Genomic DNA, 22,687 nt, shown 5'->3' on the forward strand with positions numbered 1-22,687 from the left:
ATTCCGCTTTGCATTAAGGAATTTATATATGTATGTAAAGCTTCCCCCTGCAGTCAGAACCTGCAAAAGGCAGAACTAAATTGCAGTTCCACGAGCACCCGTGCTCGGAAGCTCCGACTCAGGTAGATACGTATAACCCAGATCGCGAACGGTTAAAAGAGTCGAGCTTTCGAGAATCAAAGGTAAAAAAAAAAAATGGAAGAAACAAAAAATGACGTATCGCTCGACTCGGAAAGTCCCCGGATTGAAATGGGTTGAAAATTGTAAAATTCTAACGGGAAGTTCGCTGGATTTTCTCGTCTCGAGAATTTTGATTCTCGCAATCGCGCTTTTTCTTGCGGTTCCAATTCTCCGCGGCGATCATTTGTTTATATTCGTTAATTGGAGTTAAGATCGCGTGCGCTGACCGTGGTTCCTGACAGCGGACTCCTACGTATGGTCGGTCATAATTTTACTCACGATCCCGTTACCGCACGTCACATTCCCCCCTCGATTCGTTCTCTTTTTTCCGTCTCCTCCTCTCTTTTCCTCCCTTTGTCACCCTCGCTCTTTCTCTCTTTCTCTCCTTTTAAGCCTCGTCAATGACGTCAATTTGCCGGTATGTCACGTGTATAAGCCGGCGCGTGTGTCCCGCGTTGAAAGGTCGCACGCGAAAGGACCCGCCGTGACACAGTCGAAGTTTATATCCTTATATCCAAGAAACGAATCCGAACCCTTCCGTTCCCCTCTCTTTTTTTTACTCATTTCGCAACGAAACGAGGAACTCGAACCTTTCGACTATTTTATATCCCGTCGGGAGAGCGGGAATAAATTAGCCCGGATTTTTTTTTTTTTTTTTTTTTTCACCCAACTCCACTCCGCGTTATCGTCGTGTACTTTCCGATCGCTGGTACGAAATGAATGTAACGATTCAACTCCAAGAACTTGACCCACTCAACCCCTGCGATTCTTTCCCCGAATATCTTTTCGTTTCTGTTGTTTCCGATCGCGCGGGTCGAATTTCGTAAGGAAAAGGATTTTCCCGGTGGAGCTTTTTGGAAAATTCCTTCCAGTTTTACTCAAATTTTCAACGAATGACAACGGTAATTCCGAGATGACGACGACGACGACGACGACGACGATGATGATGACGGCGATGACGTTCGTTATAGTCGTCGTCGTAGTTTGACCGCGATGTAATTTTCCGCTGGTCCATTATCTCGCCCTCGGTATCTGTCGTCGTGTACATATTCGTCGAGATGGATCGGTGTATACACGTAGAGAGACTACGTTATAAGAGTTGCTCACATTGTACTCGGTAGGTATGTAGCGTTAATGATAATGGTTCGGTGCAATGGTAAGCCGACGATGAGAGTTAATCGGGGGCGTTGTTCGATTCGCCCGTATACCTATGCGTACGCATTGAGCTAGTCGAGCTTGCGGAGCGAAGCGTACGAGGAGCGAAGGGATGATAGAAAAATAGATGCGAATAATGATCATGATGAGGAGAAGACGAAGACGAAGAAGAAGAAGAAGATTACGGAGTTGACGAACAACCGAGGCGTCTGCGTCTATCTCTATGATCACGTCAGTCCACGCCGTACACGCGGAGCGGTTAAAAGTGGTTGTTATGCATACGTTATACTTGGTGACTCACTACTCCCAATTTTCCTTACCTCCGTCTCTTTTTATTTATCCCTCCGTTTCCCTTCGCGACGGCATCCGAAGCAACGACGTTGTTTCTTGACGTTGCCTCGTATGCCGCGTACATCCCAGCGACGTGTTTTAAGCTCGAGCTTTTGCTCGCCGTTCGCCTCGCGTTTGTATCGTGTGCGCGCACACACCCGTCTAACTACCGTACAACAGGAGCACCACCAGGCAACGGCTTGGATAGATTGAACGTAATACGTCTCTTCCTCCGACGTAGATATATATATACATATAACCACGTATATACTGCACTCCGTAGTCACGGTCAGCCACTCACACGATACTATTACAACGGCGTTAATGTACTACGAGGTGGATAGACACGTAATATTGCATTATACCAATACGACGAGTATATACGTTGGAATTAGGAATTCCGACTCCCCTGAAACGAAGAAGGAGGAACCGGATCGCTGTAGAATTTCGTCGTTTCACCGCCGTACGCATATACCACTTACTACTCGAAATCCGTTAAAGTAGATAGCGTGTTATCCTGATGCGAATTCGATAGCTTCTGTGCCGTACGGATATTTGGAAAAAAAGCTCGGAAATTTCTACACTCGAGCTTAAGCGACGCGCGTCCGAAGGAGCTCGAATTCACGGAAATCGAGAAGAAGAAGAACTCGACGCAGCCCTACGGTTCACCCTTCCCCCGTGCGTCAACTGTCGCGAAATTCTGAACATTGCTCAATTTTCAACCCTTTGGAATTCGGATATCGGGTCAAGGTCGTTGGGTAATCGGACCTCGCCATCGTACGTTGATACAGCGGAATTTTTAAGCGGAAAAAAAATGCGAACGATTCGAGGACGTCTTTCGCGCGATTCGTCTTCACCTCAGCGCATTTAGCTATTCACGTGTACCCGGTCATGAGAAATTGTACGAGTCTGGGTGGCGCGGAGCATCGTTCTCCCATTCATCGTTCGTTCATTCATAATTCGTTTATTTTTTTTTCATTCTCGATAAAAAACGTAGTCAAGACCGAAGAGCTCCGGATTGTTTGACGTACGCGTCCGTCCGGATAAAACCGGAATATGGGCGACTAGCAGTCTGCGATTTCGTTCGATGAACCCGACAGGCAAAAGCAGACAGATTACACACAACCAGCCGGCCTCTTCGCTCTACAATCTATCCACGGCGTCGTTTCGAGAATCCTCGAAGCGAGAAAAAGTACGTTGCGAAATAACGAGGAAAAAAGTATTAAAATCGCACCCGATCCGCTCTCAAAAACTCACCCCGTCCCTCTCTAATTACGGTCAAGACTTTTATTGTTACGTCGATGGGATATAAACAAAAAAGTATCGACTCTCCGCAGGCGTCGGTTTATTGGGATGGTTACAACGAGCGGAAGAAGAATATAAAAAAAAAAAAAATATAAGAAAATTGTAATAAAATTAAACGGGGGAGCGAGACTCGATTTTTTGGAAGACACGCCGCCTCGGTCGCGAGACGAAGAAGAGGCGCCATGTAGATTCATTTGATGGCGATATTAATACAGTGTTTGCCGAGAGGATTTCTTCTTTTTTTCCTTCGAGTTATTTTTATTGCACTTGATACAGAGCGTGTACCGTAAATAACGTACTTCCTCGTAAAATGGCGGATTTCTCGTTTATTATACAACTGATAACATGAAACTGGAATAGCGTAAACCTGGTGCCAAGAGGTAACCAGTTTGATCCAGAACTGCGTCATTCGGTGATATTTGATATGGGATAACTCGGGGACAACCTATTGCTTGTAACTTTATATACGATACACAATAAATACCTAATTATTACCGACGTTGGTTGGATTTCTCTTTATTCGCTTGTTTTATTTGCCATTTTGTGCGCGCTGACACGCGCACACAAACTCGAATCAAAATGATAAAACTATAATTGTGAGAGTCGTTGTTATTCGATCTGTTTTATTGTGTTCCCTTATATGCGCGAGCGAATGCAAAGTTCCAAAAATATTATCGACAAATGAAAGCTCGGCAAAGTTATCCCGACTAAACGAATACCGATTATTAACATCCTCGAAAAAAAACGAAACAAAGTACCGATCGAATCGTCGAATTATTTTTTATGGAACCAACTAAAAATCGAAACGCGACAGAGTAACGTTGTTATCGTGTTTTATTATACATTTACTTATCGCGATGTTTCCTGCGACGTCTGGCTAGACAAATACAGCTGTTTAACTGACAATGAGTTTTATGACCGAAGGTTTAATTATTTCAACTTGTTTTTGCGTGAATATTCGTCAAACAATTTTGAAGCGGTATATCTATAGAGTCGCCAACGTAACACCAGATTAAAAATCTTCCATTAAGAATCGTTCCTTCATTTCCAAAGATCGTAATAAATTTTAATCTGTGTTTTTTTTTTATTATGGTTCACTATTAACGAAACCAATCGGAAAATTCTTCTTTCTCACTCCACCTGATCACTAATTTTTATTCGATTATGAAATGTGAGCATGAAATAAAACTCCAGCGTCGTCCTTTACGACCCTTCATCTGGACCAAGGGGCTTCCAACGAACAACGGGACATGGAATAAAAAAGGAAGAAATAAAAAATAAAAGAAAACGAACTCTAAAATGTGTCGGACAGATTGAAGAGTGAAAATTATTTCGAGTACCGTTCCGTACCTCGTGTAAAACAGTCGTTTGCAAAGCGGGTTTTTAAAGAAAAAAAATAATATCCACGTGAAAATGATGTTTGAGAATTTAATAAAAACTCGTCGAATATTTCCGTGAAATTTGTACAGATATAAACAGTAGTGTGAGACTTTTCAACACATTAATTGAATTTTTTTTTTCTTCCATTTCCTCATCTCGTTTTTCATTCATCAGCTAATTGCGAATTTTTTTTTAATAATGCGAGTGTTTTTGAAACTGCGCGCGGAGAACGGCAAAGAAATAAAATAAAAAATAAAATAGAAGAGATACAGAAGTTTTCCCACGCTCGAAATTTTCCGAAATTGCTTCGGTTTTCATCGTCATCGTCGTCATCAGCGATAACGGCACAGTAGCAGAAGCTTTAATTCCTCTGTTATGGACAAGTTGACGATGAGAACGATACGAAATATTGGCGCAAGGCCAGTAGAGTTGCATAACCAACCCTGACTGGACAGTCGGTTTAACTTACTATACACGTATGCCTATGTAACAGCGGCTCGGGAATGTGCGTTTATACTCGTTATTAGTCGCGTACGTATCCATGCATAAGTCCGTGGAATCGGTATCACGCGCCGAGAAATCACGGCGATTTTATCGCATCACGAGACGCCGAACGTTTCGTCCTCCGTACGTGTGAAGAACCAAAAAAAAAAAAGAAATTTGGTAAACAAAATCTATAGACAGATGCTCGGAAAAGGATCCACCGTAATTCGAAAGAGCTCCTGGATAATAATAACCCCCCGAAACGATCCATCGCCATTCTCGCGTCAAAAAAGCTCAATGGCTCGACTAATAAAAAAATATATCGCCAATATGTTTTTTTTTTTCTTTGCTTCACTCTCTTCCTCTTATTTTCTCTATCTTTTATTAACGCCTCACCCATTTTTCTACCCTTTCCGAGTAAAAAATGACAGAGCACGGAGAGCGGAGAGAGCTTTTTTGGACCGAGTATGTTTTTCCTTTCTATTTTTTGTTTTTTTGTATTTTTGTATTTTTTTTCTTTTGTTTTCTCTCTACATTTTCTTTTTACTCGGGTTCATTTCTACGGAGCTTTTTCACTGCCGTGGTTTGCAGCTGTTGTATAAACCGCACGTGCAGTTTCTATATGTGAAGACCGAGCTTTCAATTATGCAAAAGTAAATTACGTACAGCGATTCGCATTTATATCCCCGTCTATATGCGGTTCAATTACAAATAGATACGATGTACAAAGTCGTTGTGCTGTTTTGCGAAGTTTTTCTTCAATTTTTTCATTCTTCTCCCCGGTGTGGATATTATTTTTGGAATTGATTTTTAGCGAATGAAAACCGAAAGCTCTTACTCACAGGGTTAATCCTCGCCATTTATCTTTTGATTTCGTTTAATCTTGGTCCCTGAATTTATATGAATATATTTACGGAATGTGCACCGCGGAATTGCGAAGTTAAAACTATTTATCGATTCCCTAGTTCCCATATTGTGCTACGGCGACTCCCCCGCACGTTACCGACCGTCGCCCGCGACTTGCGCTTGCAGACGCTTTGGTCCTCCGGAGTCTAGACTACAGGGGTTGACAACTCGCGGAGAGCAAAATGGTGGCTGAATGTCTAAGTCGAATTTGGCAAATGTGGATATCTGGAACGCGATACGCACACCGTTTTCTCGGTAATGAAAAAAGCTCGTTCCGAACGTGTCGAAGGGTATATAAATTTCTCCAAGACTGAAAAGTCAAAGAAGATGAATAAAAATTTGCAGGAGTTTCCGGTACCTTGAAAAATAGAACTCGATAGAAATATCGCGAGCTTTCGTAGAATCGTTGATTGCGGAAGTATCGTAAATTTTTTATTTCTCTCTCTCTCTCTCTCTCTCTCTCCTCTCCTCGCTTCTCTCGGCGATCCCCATGGGAACTACAATAATATACAGGGGGGCGTAGGAAACTCTGACGCATCAAAAAAGATCAGAGTCGGACAAGTTATGCGTTTAAAGTAATTTTAAGTAGGTACACCGGATTACGGCTGCGCCAATTTAAGCGGCAGTGGATCTCATTTCATCCAACAATATTCACATTCCGTTTGACATTCGCCATAATTTCCCCTGTCTTCGTTACCGAGTTTTTAACACGATGAGTGCGTTTGATATTTTTTCTCAAATCTCGTTAGAGTTGGCGTATACATGTATCAACTACTCTAATTCGCCGTCGCATTATACACGCGTTATTTATCATCTGAAACAAATTGGTTATCCTCGCTATACGGTGACGCCGACGTCGAGACGCTCGTCGAGACGCGCCGTCTGAATACTGAATCTCAATCGGGCAAAAACACTACCGGTTGTTTGAAATTGAATTTAGGAAGCGAGAAGCCGGAAATAATCAGTAAAAAACTTCTCTCGTCCATTATGTCATTTGAATTCAGTTTCATTTGTCAATTAATTTTTTGCCCAATTTGATACTTGGAAAAAAAAAAAAAAATATATTGGGTCCTCGTATATCACCGAAAATATTTCCGATGTCGCGTACGCCTGTGTTCGAACACCTTTCTCCGTCCCGGTGTTAAATTTGATGGAAATTTAATCCAGACACTTTGGACGTCGTTGATCGGTGCTTGAATTTTGGTACCCATGGGTATAACGTGTTATTCGTCTATATGTACGGAGCGAGTCGTTTCGAACCTTAATTTCCGAAAATTCAATTTCGCCAACCCTTCGGTAAAATAGACGCTTCTCTCCGAATCCTCGTCCTTTTACGAAAGGACGACGACGAGGACCGTAAAGACGTTTAGAATTACAATTAGGCGAAATAATCGAGGATCTACAACGCGTAACTTGAACATAATCGGCTTCGAAAATTTAATATTCAAATACAATTATGAATCACCGTAGTATACAACGGTTCGATCGTTCTCCGACGTATTGAAATATTTCAGATTTATCGATGAAATCAATTCCTCCGTCCGCCACCTCCTCGCGATCCTTTAAAACCTTGAGAAAAGTGTCGCCTTGCAGTTTCCCGCACCTTATCCCATATTTACTACGTAATATCTTACGTATAACACGACTCACATCTATAAAACGTGAGGCAGAAACAATCTTCGCCATGTGTATAGATTTTATCAGCGAATCAAATCGTCTCTAATTCCCTTCTGAATCCAAACGGTATTACGCGCAGCTTAGAGCCAAAAAAAAAAATAAGATAAGAAAAATGTCATTCAAACGCAATCTCAAAAATATACCGAACAGCGAATATTTCCATCGGCATAGATTTAATTTACTTTCGACTCCGTGTCAAATTTTCGTTCAAATATACGGTCGTACGGAAATCACAAACCCCCGTGTATTTTTGGTGGATTGCCAAAATCCTTGATTAAATGTCTACATATATAAAACCGACACTATTATAATATTATTTACCATGTACTACAAGCTTAATCCATTCAAACCGATGCAAATTCATTCAATTTCACCCTATTCTCCGTTAAATCCCACGCACGGTGTTCGAAAACGTTTTTCGAAGGAGAGTCGGGATTTAAAAATTTTCTCCCTTTCGAAACGGCTGTGCAAAAAAAGAAAAAAAAAACACAAGGAAATAAAAAAAATCATCGGTCGCTCCGTCTTGGGGGTACCTCATTTCAGGCGAAACAAAAATGAGACGACGATAAAAATAATTATGGCGACGATGATGATAACGATGATGGGAAAGGTATCCGCAGACGGGTTGGCCCAGTATTGCTATACACGTACGAGATCTATCGGTGACTCTCGTGCCTGGGGTTGAAGAGGGATCCGCGGCGCTAGCCCACTAGCACAGATCGGCATCCTCCTCCTCCTCATCCTCCTCCTCCTCAACCTCACACTCCCCTCTCTACGAAATATATATAGGTACATGCATTTTTCCCCATACTCCCCTCTGTCAATCTATCCCCTCTCTGTGGCCCACAGTGGTTCTCATTCGGAAGTGGAACGGCGATAAAAAATAACATTACGGGTATAAATATAGACGAATTTCACCCCAGGCGTTGCCCGATATATGTCGAACAGAAAAAAAAAAAAAAATTGGAGAAAAAAGGTAACGAAAGAGTGAACAAAAAAAAAAAAAAAAACCCCCATATGAAATCCTCTGATTTTAGTTCCTTCGTTCTTTCGTTCCTCCGTTTCTGATATTATGTGTATAGGTATACGCTGTAATATACGTATAAAAATCGCGAGCTTGCGCGGTGAGTCTGAACCGGGTGGGGCGTCCGTATCTAGTGCTTTGAACGACTGTAGGGGGTGGTCGCGGGGAGCTTTGAAACGTTTCGGGGAGGGAATCGAGAGGAAAGAGAGGGGAGGAAGGGGAGAAAGAGGAGAGGTCGCGGGTCGATGCTGCCGGCGGCGTTCTCCGTTCGCAGAGGAACGCCAGTCAGTCTTTGGTGCTCCCGAAGCCGCGCTGCACACTACTCCTACATCGAACACCGTCGCCGCAGCCATGGGTGATAAGGTTTGTGCAGAGATAACAAGCGAACAAAATCCAAAAAAAAAAAGAAAAAAAAAAGAAAAAAACAGAAAACAGAAACTCTAAAATTAACTTAACGTTATAATAAAATTGACGAAAAACAAAGCGATGAGAGCGAGGGAATGTATGTATAACAATTGACAAAAACCAAAAAAAAAAACAAAAAAATCCAAAAAGCATTACACCATGAAAAACGTAACAAACAAAATTATAACTATATATATATAATACTACAAAATTTTAAATACCGTATAACACAAAACAAAACCAAAATAGACAAATCAAGAAAACAAATCTTCAACTGTATAACTGTTCGAATTTAAAAGAGCAAACCAAAAAGAAAAACTCTTGGAAAATCTTGTAGGAATGTAGATTAGATTTTTCGAACTCTGGAGGTTCTTTTTTTTTCACAATGGCGTTGGTAAAAGTAGAGAATCGCTAAAATCAAAGTAAAAATAAGTAGATGAAGATAGGACAGGAAACAATATTAGTTGTTATGCTTATACACCGTAGAACTTTTCATCCTATTCAAACACGAAAAGTACGAGGGTAGTGGTAAATTTATTTCGGATTTTAATGTCACATATATATTTGAAGTAGATTTATCAATTATCATGAAGAAGTGCCAAGAAGTAATAATATTTTTGATGTAGGCGTGAAGAAAATCCGTAACGTATAATACAGTCAATTTTCTACTACGGCAAGGGCGGGATTCAAGGGAGGAAACGCTGGGGAGGGTAGGGGAAAAAAAAGAAATTTGTTATTTTATTTTTTTCGCGTTACAATCATCGTAATTGGTATATGAATTTTAATCATCGGCTCACCATCTGATTATTTATAGAGGTACATGAATTATTATTACAATGGTTTTCATCCCTAATTAGTGTGAATTTTTTACACCCTCGAACAGGCGCCAACGCTACACCCTCGTATCTGCACCACGCCCCTATTGTGGACTAAGTATTAATAAGTGCTTCAAGTGTCATCGCGGTTTACTTCGTTTTCTTATTTGAATTTTATCTTTTATTTTTTAGTTTCCTCGGTACCTTGTTTTACCAAAAAAGAAGTAAGTTTCGCATCGTCCCCGCGTCTTATCGACCGCGTAGTTCTATCCATGCGCGATATAATTTGAAACAACCCCTAGGGGGTGGCAAAACCGATCAACTGTTCAGTGAGAATCCTTGCAAATTTCGCAAACGATGAAAATAGGAGAGAATCATTTCCAACCGGACTCGCACCGAAAACTTTTCCATGTCACTTTTTCAACTTTGGGGTAGTTTTCAAATGAAAAAAAAATACCTCCTGGATCGTCCGCAGCGGAGAGTTCACGATCCCGAATATCGCGCAAAATATAATTCGCATCTTCGGACGTAAAGGGAAAAAATATCGCAAAAAACAAAAAAAAAAAAATGGAAAAGCTCAGGGAGCTTTTCAGATGGAATATTTCTCTAGTGATTCCTTCCCCAGTTTTGCGTCTGCGCGTTATCTCCTTCGCAACACTCGACCGGGTGTCTCGTAAGTTTTGGAGAGGGGTTGATTTTCGGGGACGAATAATAAATCGCGGGGGGGGGTACGGAAGGAGCCGAATTTTTCCGTCTGTATATCCGAGGTGAATTTTCGATCGATCGATTTTTCCCTCGGTTCATTTTTCACGACCAATTGATACGAGGGCGTGATTATAAGAACGGTTTGAAAATATCGGCGATCGTCGCAGTGCGGACGAAAAAATAGCTTCGCAGTTAAAAATTCGTCGAACTTGACTTCCGCGTTCCTTGCGGATTCGACTCATCTTTCGTTCATTCGATTATTTTGTTTATTCCGTTAATCGTGGGATTTTCCAGCGACTGTTAGGAAATGCAAATCGTACCCTAGCGCAGCTCGAGCTCGGATCTATATGGTCGGTTTTAGCCGGATAGTAACTACTTCCGGCGACTGCGCAAACTTCGAGCTTGTAACGCGCGGCATACCAAGGACGCACCGGCGATTGAAAAGGTCGATCCTTTTAACCGAAAAATACCATTGGGAAAATCCCTTCGTACGTACAACGATTTTATGAACTATGAGACGATGAACGCGACCCTAAAAATTTTACGAATATTTTTCATTCATTCATTCATTCGTCGATCGGAAAAATTGATGGACGAGTCTTCCGCGATTCGCTCGTTTCGACGAATTGACAAATTTCGGAGCTTTTCGCTCAACGGAAAGCCCAAAAACCATCAATTCAATCACAGTAACTGATCCGTCGATGCTCGAAATCTCTGATCAGGCGATATTTTTGTATGAAAATGTTAATGTCATTCCTTCAATTTCAAGGCAAATTAGATCCTTCGCTGTTCGTCGACTGGAGGACGGATAAGAAATACCCACAGTGAATTCGTAATAGTGACAAAATAGTGCACGTTGTAGATACGCATCTAGAAATCCTCAGGACACCTCATAGGAATTACCGTAGTACTTTGCACTTGTCATGCGCAAAAAGATATGCATTTCATCTGGGGCTTGTGCGCACTGTACGGGGTCAAATTTCGCCCTAGGACTTGCTTCTAAAGTGTGAAGAATTGGCTCTGGATTATTTCGTTGTCCCATAAGTTATGTCAGAATCGCACTAATAATGACTCTTAGCAGAAAGAAGATAAGTGAAGCACAAGAGCCCCTGACAGATCCATAAAATCAATTCAACCGATTTTCATCCCTTGATCCGGGAAACTTTGGAGCTCCGATTTTTCAATGATCGTGATTCGTTTATTCAGTTTTTCTTTTCGAGATCCCGTTAGGGTGGTTTCGAGTGGGGATTAGTTGTTGGACTCGAATAAGTATCGATTTTGAACGTCCACGTTTCTTTTTCATCCTGCAAAACTTCGAGGGATGAAAAATTTGAATTTCAATCGCTCAATCAAATGGGAATTCGTTGTAGTCACAATCGGCGGGTAGATTGTATCAAAATTTTACGTTTGGGGGTGAGAAAGTATCTTTTCTAAGGGCGCACGGAAAAGAGGCGCGCACAGACCAGATGGCGCCGTTGTAGAAACGTACTGTTATAACCGGGTAGAGAGCGGATATCGATCGCAACCTCTCTTTATAATTCATCTGACATTTTGATTCGGTTGTTACCAACCGCCGCGCGCGCGATCAGGTATAACAGACCCAGACATTCCAGGTTCCGCTCTCGATAGGTTTTTTTTTTTCCAATATCGACACCCCTCCCAAACTCCCAAACGAAGTCCAAGATGACGATTAAACTTTGCCTCGAATGGCTGAAATTTTCATTCGCATCCAGGGCCGAAAAATTCGCAGTATAAAACGATCCGCAGAACCCTTCCCAGTTGGGGAAGAGAAAAATTGATTTTTCAATTCCTCCGTTGTCCCTGATGTTCGTATAATTCGTTTCCCATGTTCGTCGACGAGGATACCATGTACTCTGGTTTAATTGCACCCTTAAAAGATTTCCGCTTACGCTTTTGAGGGTCTTCTCTGTTGAACCAACTCGGCCGACCAGTCGACTGATCGCCGTTTCCTGACGGTCCGTTTCACGGGAACGATACAATATGAGAAGACAACAAAAGAGATTGAATTAATTTTCACTTTCGTGGTTCCAGGGTGGAACAATTGATTCGATCGTCTGTCCGAAAATCATGTCCAAGTACCGAAATTCGCTACCTTTTTCTTGTCATTTCTTTTGCATTTTATTTAACGTACCGTATTCGGTTAACGTACGTAGGTTCGCGTGTTACGTATTAGGTTGATTTAGTTCAGTCTAGTTCAGTTCAACTCGATTCAGCATAGCTTGGTTTAACTATTGACACAATAGTGTTCAGGTTTGCCTTCTCTAGCCTCTAGCGTCCAGATTATATCATACAATTATTTAACAGAGTCATGATGTGGGGCCGTGAACTAGCCAAGCGCTTGGCCAACAGTTGTTGCGAATTTAATTCCTCCACCTCTCGCAGTATGTAACCGGCACTGAAGTAACTGGGGGAAGAGAACAAAAAAAAAACCCGGCAAAGTAACGTTTTACAAGTAGGCTACTGCTCTTCGAACTCATCTGCAATAAGATCGACAACGTTAATTGATCGGCGATAATTTCACCGACTATTATCACCTCCTTAAACGAACACTGATCTAGATAACTAGATGAATGAAGAGAAAAAAAATTTCTTTCCATTCATCAGAATTTCGTGCGGTATCTCTTAGAAAAGTATTTCTACGGGGTTGAACAAAAAACGAGGTGGGTCGACCGAAATCATTGAAGATAAAAGTGAAAAATGTACGATAAGGATCATTAAATTTGGGCAACCAGTTGTAAAATTTCCGGAATGTTACCCTGTGGATTAGATGTATATATATATATATATATAAGTATGTATAAGGTGTTCAAGGGTCTGGAAAATAATCTTCAAGCAATGGGGTGTGAAATTTGAGAAACTCGCCTTGCCTGTTCCTAATTTGAAAATTTAAGAGAAAAAAAAATGACAGAGCTCAAAGCGACTCGCGATAAGATGAGTTTGCACGTAACCAGTTTAGTGATTCATTTCTGATTCGGGTTTTTTCGTTTCATTTCCCCTTCGAATAACATGGGGGTATCGGTAACCCTGGTTATGGGGTAGGGGGTTCATCCAAGAGGCTCAAGATGCTTCGGTAAATCGGGTTTCGGGTTTCGTGTGTCTGTAATCCGGGAGGCCAACGTTGACATCGACGTCAAGCCCCAAAGCTTCGCCGAGGAAGCCAAGTTTCCGAACAATTCTATTATATTCTCCCCCCAAAAAGCGGAAGAAAAAAAAAACAATTTATATACGTGTAGAAAAATTCAGAGTCGACTCACTACCCCCGTAGACGTCGTATAAGTTTTAGAAATCATTAGGTGCAACTCCCTGAAAAAAATCATCCCCAACCCCTGCGAAACACGTTTCACTTCGAGAAACCCTTACCCGAATGCCCATTACAATGCAGAGAAGATATCTTCTACTTGGCATGTGTTGTTCGCAACAATATTACCTCACTCGAAAATCCAACCCGGATTTCCGGCAGACTCTTGCTGCTTGATTTCGCATTCTTTTGGCGAAGAGTCAAAATAAGTAGTTCGAAAACAAGGACATAAAAATCGTCGAACGGAACGAGTCGGGTATCGGCGGTTCGGAGTTTCTCGAAAATATCCCCCGGGAGGCATTTAGAGCGTCTGAAATTCTTCCGTCCTTGGAAAGCACCGGAAGCTCCTTGAAATTTTTATCTTACACCTCCGAGTTTTGGTTAAAATGTTTTTTTTTTCTATTCCAAAACGCATTTACCAAGTTCGACGGCGAACTTAGGGGAAAATACGGACAGACGTGTGAAAAATATTCAAACTCCTTCCCTTTTTCACGAACAGTAACATACGAGCGTACCCCTGCCCGAGTTTTCGCCGGAACTCAGCGAAGTTTTTATTTTTAAACGTCTCAAGAAATAGATAAACGATCGGCTGATAAAAATAGAAAACAGTGACCACGTGTGTCGTACATGACGCAGCTATTTCATGTGCATGTGCCGTATATAGAAATGATGGATATAGGTCTCTTATACGTGTAATAATATTTTTAAAACTAGCCAGTATTAGCCAGCCAGGCTGTCTGCAGGGCATTGCCGGATGGTATAATGCACGTCGGTTGATGGCCTGGTTTTGTATTGATCTTGGGGGGCGGTTTTCACCGTTTCTACGCGTCTGCGCCCTCCTATGAAACACGAGAAACGAACGCCGAGCCCATCGACCCGGATGGCTACCCCATGTCGGCCATAACCGCACCCGGACACACACCGCATATATACCGATAGATCGTTGATATAATACAGGTTACTTCCCCGCGCAATCGAGAAAACTTATACACCCGTTTCCTGTTTTTTTTTTTTTTTCCACACAACCGTTAATCATTAACAGGTAGATAATTTATCCATCCATCACACTATAGTGGAGGAGGGTTTGAATTACCGCGTTGCGTTACACGTACGATTTTTATCGCGATATCAACCACCGCGGGTACATGAAATAATATATTGGGCACCCTCGGATTTCGAAAAACCAGATGGGAAGTGAATATAAAAAATGAGTAAGAATTCAAGCCACGAAACAGCGAGTCTTTTTCTCCTTATCCGAAAGTTTCTGTAACTCTCATACAATTCATGAATACATAAGCCGTGCGTATAAGTATAACAGTTGGAAATTCAAAAGGGGGCTACCTTGAATATTGTAAGGGTGAAGTTTATACCGGTGCGCGTACATGGGAATTCATATATTACGATAAACCCCACACCGAATCCCAGGGGATAAAGAATAGAAAGAACACGAAAATAACGACTGGGGGTAAAGAAGAATTTTACAGGTGAACAAACGTGTATGAGAATAACGTTTGAAAAAAGCGACGGGGGAAAAATTTCTCTTTCCTTTGTCTCACGTAAACGAATTAGCTACATAATAATCTGCAGGGATCTAACGCGTGAAATTGTTCGAGCGTGAAAATCTGAATTAGGTAGATGCGATATAGGTACATGTAATTCCTGCAGAATGAGAAAAAATCAATGCCGGTATCTTCTTTATCATTTCATACGATTTTATTGTTCACTCTTCTTCCAAGTTTCTCACCCGTTTCCAACGGCTATTAAACAATTACGTTGCAACCACTTCCGCCAAAAGCGTTGAAGAGAGAAAAACAAGGGGTAGCGATAAGAGGGGCGAAAGAGATTTCGATCGGTTCAGTGTGTCGCTTATAGGGAGAATTAATCATAGAGAAGTAAAGTGTTTCTCCCTTCCACTTTTTATCGTTATATTTTTCATCCATCCCTCTCCACCGCACACGCCAATTCCCGCTGAAAGGTTTTTCTCCGTCTATTGCTGTATTTTGTTGAGCGTGAAAGTTTTTTTCTTTTATGAAAGTCATTGTCTCCACTCGATGAAGTGTGCAGAGACGATTCGATTAACGATCATAGGGTGCATGAGAAAAAAAAACGAGAGAAAAACTAAAGGAAACAAAATATACCCTATCAAAATGCGAGTCGTTATTTCTGTCTATTTTTCGTTATTCGGATTGTTTGTTTGTTTGTTCTTCTGGTTTCTACATTTTTGGTACAGATTTTGTTATATATAGATGGAATGTTGTGTAGGGTTTGTCCGCGTATAATCCACTCGGCTAAACTCGGCTGAAATCAATACCACAATGGAAGATATAACTGTACACATATTCACGACACGATCGGTCTTGAGAATTGCTTCGAGAATATTATTTCGTTATTGTACCATTGCTGGAACAAAAAAGTTTTGTAAATTGCGAAGTAAATGCGATGCTATAAAAGTACGGATATTCTATACTAGAAAAGAGGCGTTGGAGACGATTCGGATTCCCGAGTTCAAAATCACGCGTACGGTGCGTACGAGGAGGACGAAAATTGAGAGTTTCTGACTGAAAATCTTGAAAAAATATATAAGAGAATTAAGTAATGATTAGGCCAAATTGGATATTTCTCCCGGCCCTCCGACCTCAGTCAGCTGTTAGGCGTTTTACCGGAGCTCGACGATCCTTAATCTGATCAATTAATTAATTAATTAATTAATTAATCAACTAGATTCCATGAGCGTAAAAAAGTTATCGTACTTGTCACGAACTAACGTACGGATCCCATAGAAAACGCGTGAATTAAAATACTTTGATTTCAATTAATTGACGTAGCTCTTTGGCGACGACGTGATGATTTTGTTTCTTATTCGTTAACCGTGGTAAATTATTTTCTTTAAATTTCCATCGTTTGCATTGCGTAAGTGCACAGCACGTACCCAATCATAGCGTAGTATGAAAGGGACGTAAAGAAAAGAAACCGAGCCCATTTTTTTTCTTTCCTATATCGAACGATCAATTATGCACGGAATTCAATCGATGGCTGCGTTTCGAGGTTCGGGTATTTTTTTCGTTTCATTTTTTATTTTATTTTATTTTTTTTCATTCTAATTGCAGGAAATTGCCATTCAACTTCACTTCGAATTAAACGACGACCGATCGTCGTCCGTTCGTTCAAGGCCTGGTGGTTTTCATACGCCGTTTATAAAGCGTGTCTGCGGCTCTCTGAGGCCGCAAACTTTAAAATGTTAAAACAAAATCAAAGACATGAAATTTTTCGTAACTCTGTTGTTCCCATGCAGCGTTATTACGTAGATACTTTTTGTGACTAGATTTAAGCAGGACGCGTTCGAAAATAAATGCTATAATTCGACAGTCTGAACTTCTGAAGGGTAATTAGTCACTCCATTCTTTTAGTCTCAACAACGAGTCGAACTCTTAATGAGGAGTTTTCGAGCGACTCGACCAGGGTGATATCGATACCGGTTCACGGTTATTGAAAAAAAAAAAATGAAATGGCCTCCGATAACGTTGCAGGAAACGATTGATTCCTTGATTAACTTTTTTCATTATCCTTCCATGTAGTCACCTTCGTTCTTTTCATGTCATTATTTTAATTGTTTTCAGTATATTCTTGCATTTTTTTGTTTCCTATTTTTTTGTCATACTCTTAATTTTACAGCATGGCCGATCAGATTCGTACAGAGTTGCCACTCTGCCAAATGTTCGAGATGACAACAAAACCGCTGATGGAATGTACAAGGTATTAGATTATCGCTTGATTATAAAGAAAAGAAAAAAAAAAAGATCAAGTTTCTCGGAGATCGTCCGACGCTGCTTATCTCAAATCTATAACCTTCTGAATATTGTGCGTTATCTCTGCAACATGTGTCTGTCTTCTTCCCTCTCATTCTTTCTCTTCTCTTTCGGTATGGAAAACTTGGAAAAATCTCTGTCGATTTTCATTTCGTAATTCGATCATTAAGCCCTTCAGCTCTTCAATGATCGAAATCAGAATAAATCCAACTAATTCTGTGATAAGTTGCGAAATTGGAAAATCATGTAATTTCGCAGACTATCTGCACCTTCGATCGAAAACTATTCTCTGCAAATTTTCGTTTCGGCAATCACTCGAATCGCTATTGTATAATTATCTGGCGTCGATTTGTCGTGTTTGTCTGGCTTGTATCAATGATTTTATCTAAAAATTTTGGTGTTGGTGTATCATCTCGAAGCTTGGACTGTCCGCTACACGTGAACGGACGAATAACCAGCCGAATCTACAGTGTGGCTATTGTGGTGGTAATTTTGACAACGTGAATCCATTTTTTTTTTTTTTTTTTTCTCTCCTTTTCTTTCTAGCTGAATAATTTTTCATCTACCTCAGGTGGTTGGGCTCTCGATATTTCAACTACGTTTCACACGAAATTTTATTCTACGGAATAAACTCCGTCTAATAATAAACTTTGGCTGAATAAAACGAGGCTAACTATGAATATAAGATTGATTATTATTTTCCGAACTGATGTTTCTCCGATTTCTTGTTTACTTGTATCTGCAACTTCTGGCACTGATGATGTAATTGTTGTCTTGTACATATATACTGTGTAATCTATGTACAAATTTTATCTTTCTAACTGGTTCACGCGGTGATTTCAGCTGACCACTATCTCATGCTTTCGATTAACACACGCTCACACTTAATATACGTATACATAACACCTCGAAATACATGCAACATATCTGGACATAAACGTAAATACTAAAAAAAAAAAAAGATGGGATGTAATATTCCGCTATTTTGATTATCTATCTTGTAGAGAATTTCAGACGTTATGTCAATACGATACAAAGATAACAACTTTTATCGTTTTCACATAATTGCTCTGCTTTTCGTAAGTAGTAGAGTAGTTAACACCTGACGTTAAAACTAACGATGGAACGTCATTGTTAAAGACTATTAATTGACATTCGCTTTAGAAGTTTTGAAAATAGATGAAAAAAGTTGTACGGATTTTGAGTTGAATAAAATTTGGGAAATCGGTGAGAGAGTATAATAGCGATGTATGTGGTGATGAGGTTTGATACTGAATGATTGATATTGTTGTCGATTGGAGTATTTTTAGTAAACATTTTTTTCAATTTTTATCACGAAACAGTCGCGGCGGAAGAACCCAAAGCGGAAGGGGGACAATTTGGATGATTTAAAACAAGAGTTGGACATTGATTTTCATAAAATCACCCCCGAGGAACTCTACCAGAGATTTAGTACGCACCCCGAAAACGTGAGTATAATTCTTGTGATGAAATTTGAAATAACTATTTGGAAAAATTATCAATTTCACGATCCTAAATCCTCTTCTATTCTTGTTCTTCAGGGCCTCAGCCATGCGAAAGCAAAAGAAAACCTTGAGAGGGACGGACCGAATGCCTTGACGCCTCCAAAACAGACACCCGAATGGGTGAAGTTCTGCAAAAATCTCTTCGGAGGTTTCGCGTTGCTCCTCTGGATCGGAGCTTTCCTCTGTTTCATCGCTTATTCGATCCAAGCCTCGACCGTTGAGGATCCTAACGACGACAACCTCTACCTAGGTATCGTCCTAGCGGCCGTCGTGATAGTCACGGGTATATTCTCGTACTATCAAGAGAGCAAATCGAGTAAGATCATGGAATCTTTCAAGAACATGGTACCACAATTCGCGACAGTCCTTAGGGAGGGTGAGAAAATCACCCTCAGGGCCGAGGATCTCGTCCTCGGTGACGTTGTTGAAGTCAAATTTGGCGACAGGATTCCGGCTGACATAAGGATCATAGAATCACGAGGATTCAAAGTGGACAATAGCTCGCTCACCGGTGAATCCGAACCGCAATCAAGGTCCCCTGAATTCACGAATGAGAATCCATTGGAAACCAAGAATCTCGCATTTTTCTCTACCAACGCCGTGGAAGGTACCGCTAAGGGTGTTGTCATATGCTGTGGCGATCAAACTGTGATGGGAAGGATCGCCGGACTCGCATCTGGACTCGACACCGGAGAAACACCGATCGCCAAAGAAATCCATCACTTCATTCACCTGATCACAGGAGTCGCGGTATTCCTCGGCGTGACATTCTTCCTGATCGCTTTCATTCTTGGATACCATTGGTTGGATGCCGTCATTTTCCTCATCGGTATCATCGTCGCGAACGTACCGGAAGGTCTTTTAGCCACTGTTACCGTGTGCCTTACCCTCACGGCTAAGAGAATGGCGTCGAAGAATTGTCTGGTTAAGAATCTCGAGGCCGTTGAAACGCTCGGATCGACATCGACTATTTGCTCCGACAAGACGGGTACTCTCACCCAGAACAGAATGACCGTTGCTCACATGTGGTTCGATAATCAGATTATCGAAGCCGATACAACCGAGGATCAATCTGGAGTTCAATACGACAGAACCAGCCCAGGATTCAAAGCATTGGCGAAAATTGCGGCGCTCTGCAACCGTGCTGAGTTCAAAGGCGGACAAGACGGAGTACCGATATTGAAGAAGGAGGTCAACGGCGACGCTTCCGAAGCAGCTCTGCTTAAATGCATGGAACTTGCTCTTGGCGATATAATGGGTATCAGGAAACGAAACAAGAAAGTATGCGAGGTGCCGTTCAATTCTACGAACAAGTATCAAGTTTCCGTACACGAATCCGACGATCCGAACGATCCCAGACATTTATTGGTGATGAAAGGAGCACCGGAGAGAATTTTGGACAGATGTAGCACGATATTCATCGGCGGTAAGGAGAAGGTGCTCGATGAGGAAATGAAGGAAGCTTTCAACAACGCTTACCTCGAACTTGGAGGACTTGGAGAACGTGTACTTGGATTCTGTGATTTTGTTCTTCCGAGCGATAAGTTCCCACTTGGATTTAAATTCAACTGCGACGATCCAAACTTCCCCGTAGAAGGACTCCGCTTTGTGGGACTCATGTCCATGATTGATCCGCCCAGGGCTGCGGTACCGGACGCTGTTGCTAAGTGCAGATCTGCCGGTATTAAGGTCATCATGGTTACTGGTGATCACCCTATCACTGCCAAAGCTATTGCCAAATCTGTGGGCATCATATCCGAAGGTGAGTAATCGTGAAAAAAAAAAAAAATTAAATCCTGAGATTCTCCCAATGACCGACATCCCTTCATTCGTTGATCGCAGGAAATGAGACCATCGAGGATATCGCACAACGTCTAAATATTCCCGTCGCTGAAGTCAACCCCCGTGAAGCAAAGGCCGCTGTAATCCACGGTACGGAATTGAGGGAGCTCGATTCCGACCAACTCGACGAAATTTTGAGGTACCACACGGAGATCGTATTCGCTCGTACTTCGCCGCAGCAGAAATTGATCATTGTAGAAGGTTGTCAGAGAATGGGTGCCATCGTTGCTGTAACCGGTAAATTTATTTCTCTCGATATCTCTACGAGTCTCAGCTATGATTGCGGGCAATTCGACATCTCCTTTTTCGTTTCGTTTTTTTCTTTCTTTCGACAACAGGCGACGGTGTGAACGATTCTCCGGCGTTGAAAAAGGCTGACATCGGTGTAGCTATGGGTATCGCTGGTTCCGACGTATCCAAACAAGCGGCTGACATGATTTTACTCGACGACAATTTCGCCTCGATTGTAACTGGCGTTGAAGAGGGACGTTTGATTTTTGATAATCTCAAAAAATCGATCGCCTACACGCTGACGTCAAATATTCCAGAAATATCACCTTTCCTCGCTTTCATTTTATGCGACATCCCACTGCCACTTGGAACCGTCACCATTCTCTGCATCGATCTTGGAACTGACATGGTGAGTTAACTGTTCATTACAGAATTTATATTAAAAATATTTGACGCCCCCGCAGGTTTATTAAAATTGACCCGATAAACGGATGAAACCCGATTATTCACCTCAAAGTTGCGCACTAATATTTAACTCTGTCAATAAAATCCCCGATTCTTTTTTTACATTTTCCACCCCCATTCCGGCGTTCACCTGATTTCGGTCTGTGTCTCCTGTCTATTAACGCACAACCGAGGGTTTTAACGATTTTATTAAAGAAAGGAGAACCAAAATCGAGATTGACCGATTTTTAATACGTCATTTTACTTTTTTTTAAATATTGGTGCTGCAGCTAAACATTTTACGATATAATTTTAAATTACATACCCTGTCTTCTTCCAGCAAATGTATGTTTATTATAAAAAGAAAAAAGTCTATCTAGAATGATTTTTCGTTCAAACGATTTGATTTCAACATTTGAGGACATGGATTTATTGTTAGATAGATAAAAAAATTAGGTAATAGAAATCTGAAACTTTAGAGACTCAAATATTATTAGATTCCTGCCATCTCGTTGGCCTACGAAGAGTCAGAGTCTGACATAATGAAGAGAAGACCCCGAAATCCGTTGTTCGACAACCTCGTCAACGAAAGGTTCTTTGAAACAAAAAAGATAACCCGTAGAATCGCCAGAAAATTTCTATTGCTTAACGTTATCTCAATTAACAATTTACGTAGCGCTCGGCAGCTCCCTTATTTTGTTTTTTGTGTTTATACATATAAATAGATATATAATACGTAAGTTCAGCAATACGTAATAATTTTACAATGCCATTTAGGTTTAATGTAAAATATTCGCTAGGTGCGTATTTAAAATTTTTTCACGTACTATGAAACAAGAAATAAGTGCTAGACAAACTTCAGGAGGTAGACCGGAAACGCCCGGGTATATTCTTGTTCGTCATATTATAGGTGTATTTTTTTTTCTTTTATCCTTTTTAATTAATTTATTTGATTTTGGTTTTTCTTACAATTCTTCTGAAAGAAATGAATAATAATTAATAACAGGTGCCCGCAATTTCTTTGGCGTATGAGACAGCCGAATCTGACATCATGAAGCGACAGCCACGCAACCCGTTCAACGACAACTTGGTCAACCAAAGGTTCATTTGCGTGAACCCCTTAATTAACACTGTTTTTTAATTCAGTTTTGTTC

At 41.0% G+C, this 22,687-nt stretch overlaps 1 protein-coding gene across 6 annotated transcripts in view; it reads left to right on the forward strand.

Annotated features, from left to right (window-relative positions):
• LOC105693955 (sodium/potassium-transporting ATPase subunit alpha) overlaps positions 1-22,687 on the forward strand; it is a 41,411-nt gene that overhangs the window by 8,138 nt on the left and 10,586 nt on the right. The window contains exons 1-7 of one of the 6 annotated variants that reach the window (XM_048652940.1): positions 8,652-8,803; positions 17,357-17,437; positions 18,834-18,959; positions 19,053-20,778; positions 20,859-21,095; positions 21,197-21,498; positions 22,031-22,125. In XM_048652940.1, coding sequence (XP_048508897.1) covers positions 8,792-8,803; positions 17,357-17,437; positions 18,834-18,959; positions 19,053-20,778; positions 20,859-21,095; positions 21,197-21,498; positions 22,031-22,125 — 2,579 coding nt within the window. In that variant the 5' untranslated portion in view covers positions 8,652-8,791. Of the gene's footprint in view, positions 1-8,646; positions 8,804-17,356; positions 17,438-18,833; positions 18,960-19,052; positions 20,779-20,858; positions 21,096-21,196; positions 21,499-22,030; positions 22,126-22,539; positions 22,635-22,687 lie in introns of those variants that run through there. The other 5 variants (XM_048652939.1, XM_048652938.1, XM_020850524.2 and 2 more) reach the window with 5 other exon arrangements.

The sequence above is a fragment of the Athalia rosae genome, chromosome 3, assembly GCF_917208135.1.
Source record: "Athalia rosae chromosome 3, iyAthRosa1.1, whole genome shotgun sequence".
In the NCBI taxonomy this organism is placed as follows: domain Eukaryota; kingdom Metazoa; phylum Arthropoda; class Insecta; order Hymenoptera; family Athaliidae; genus Athalia; species Athalia rosae.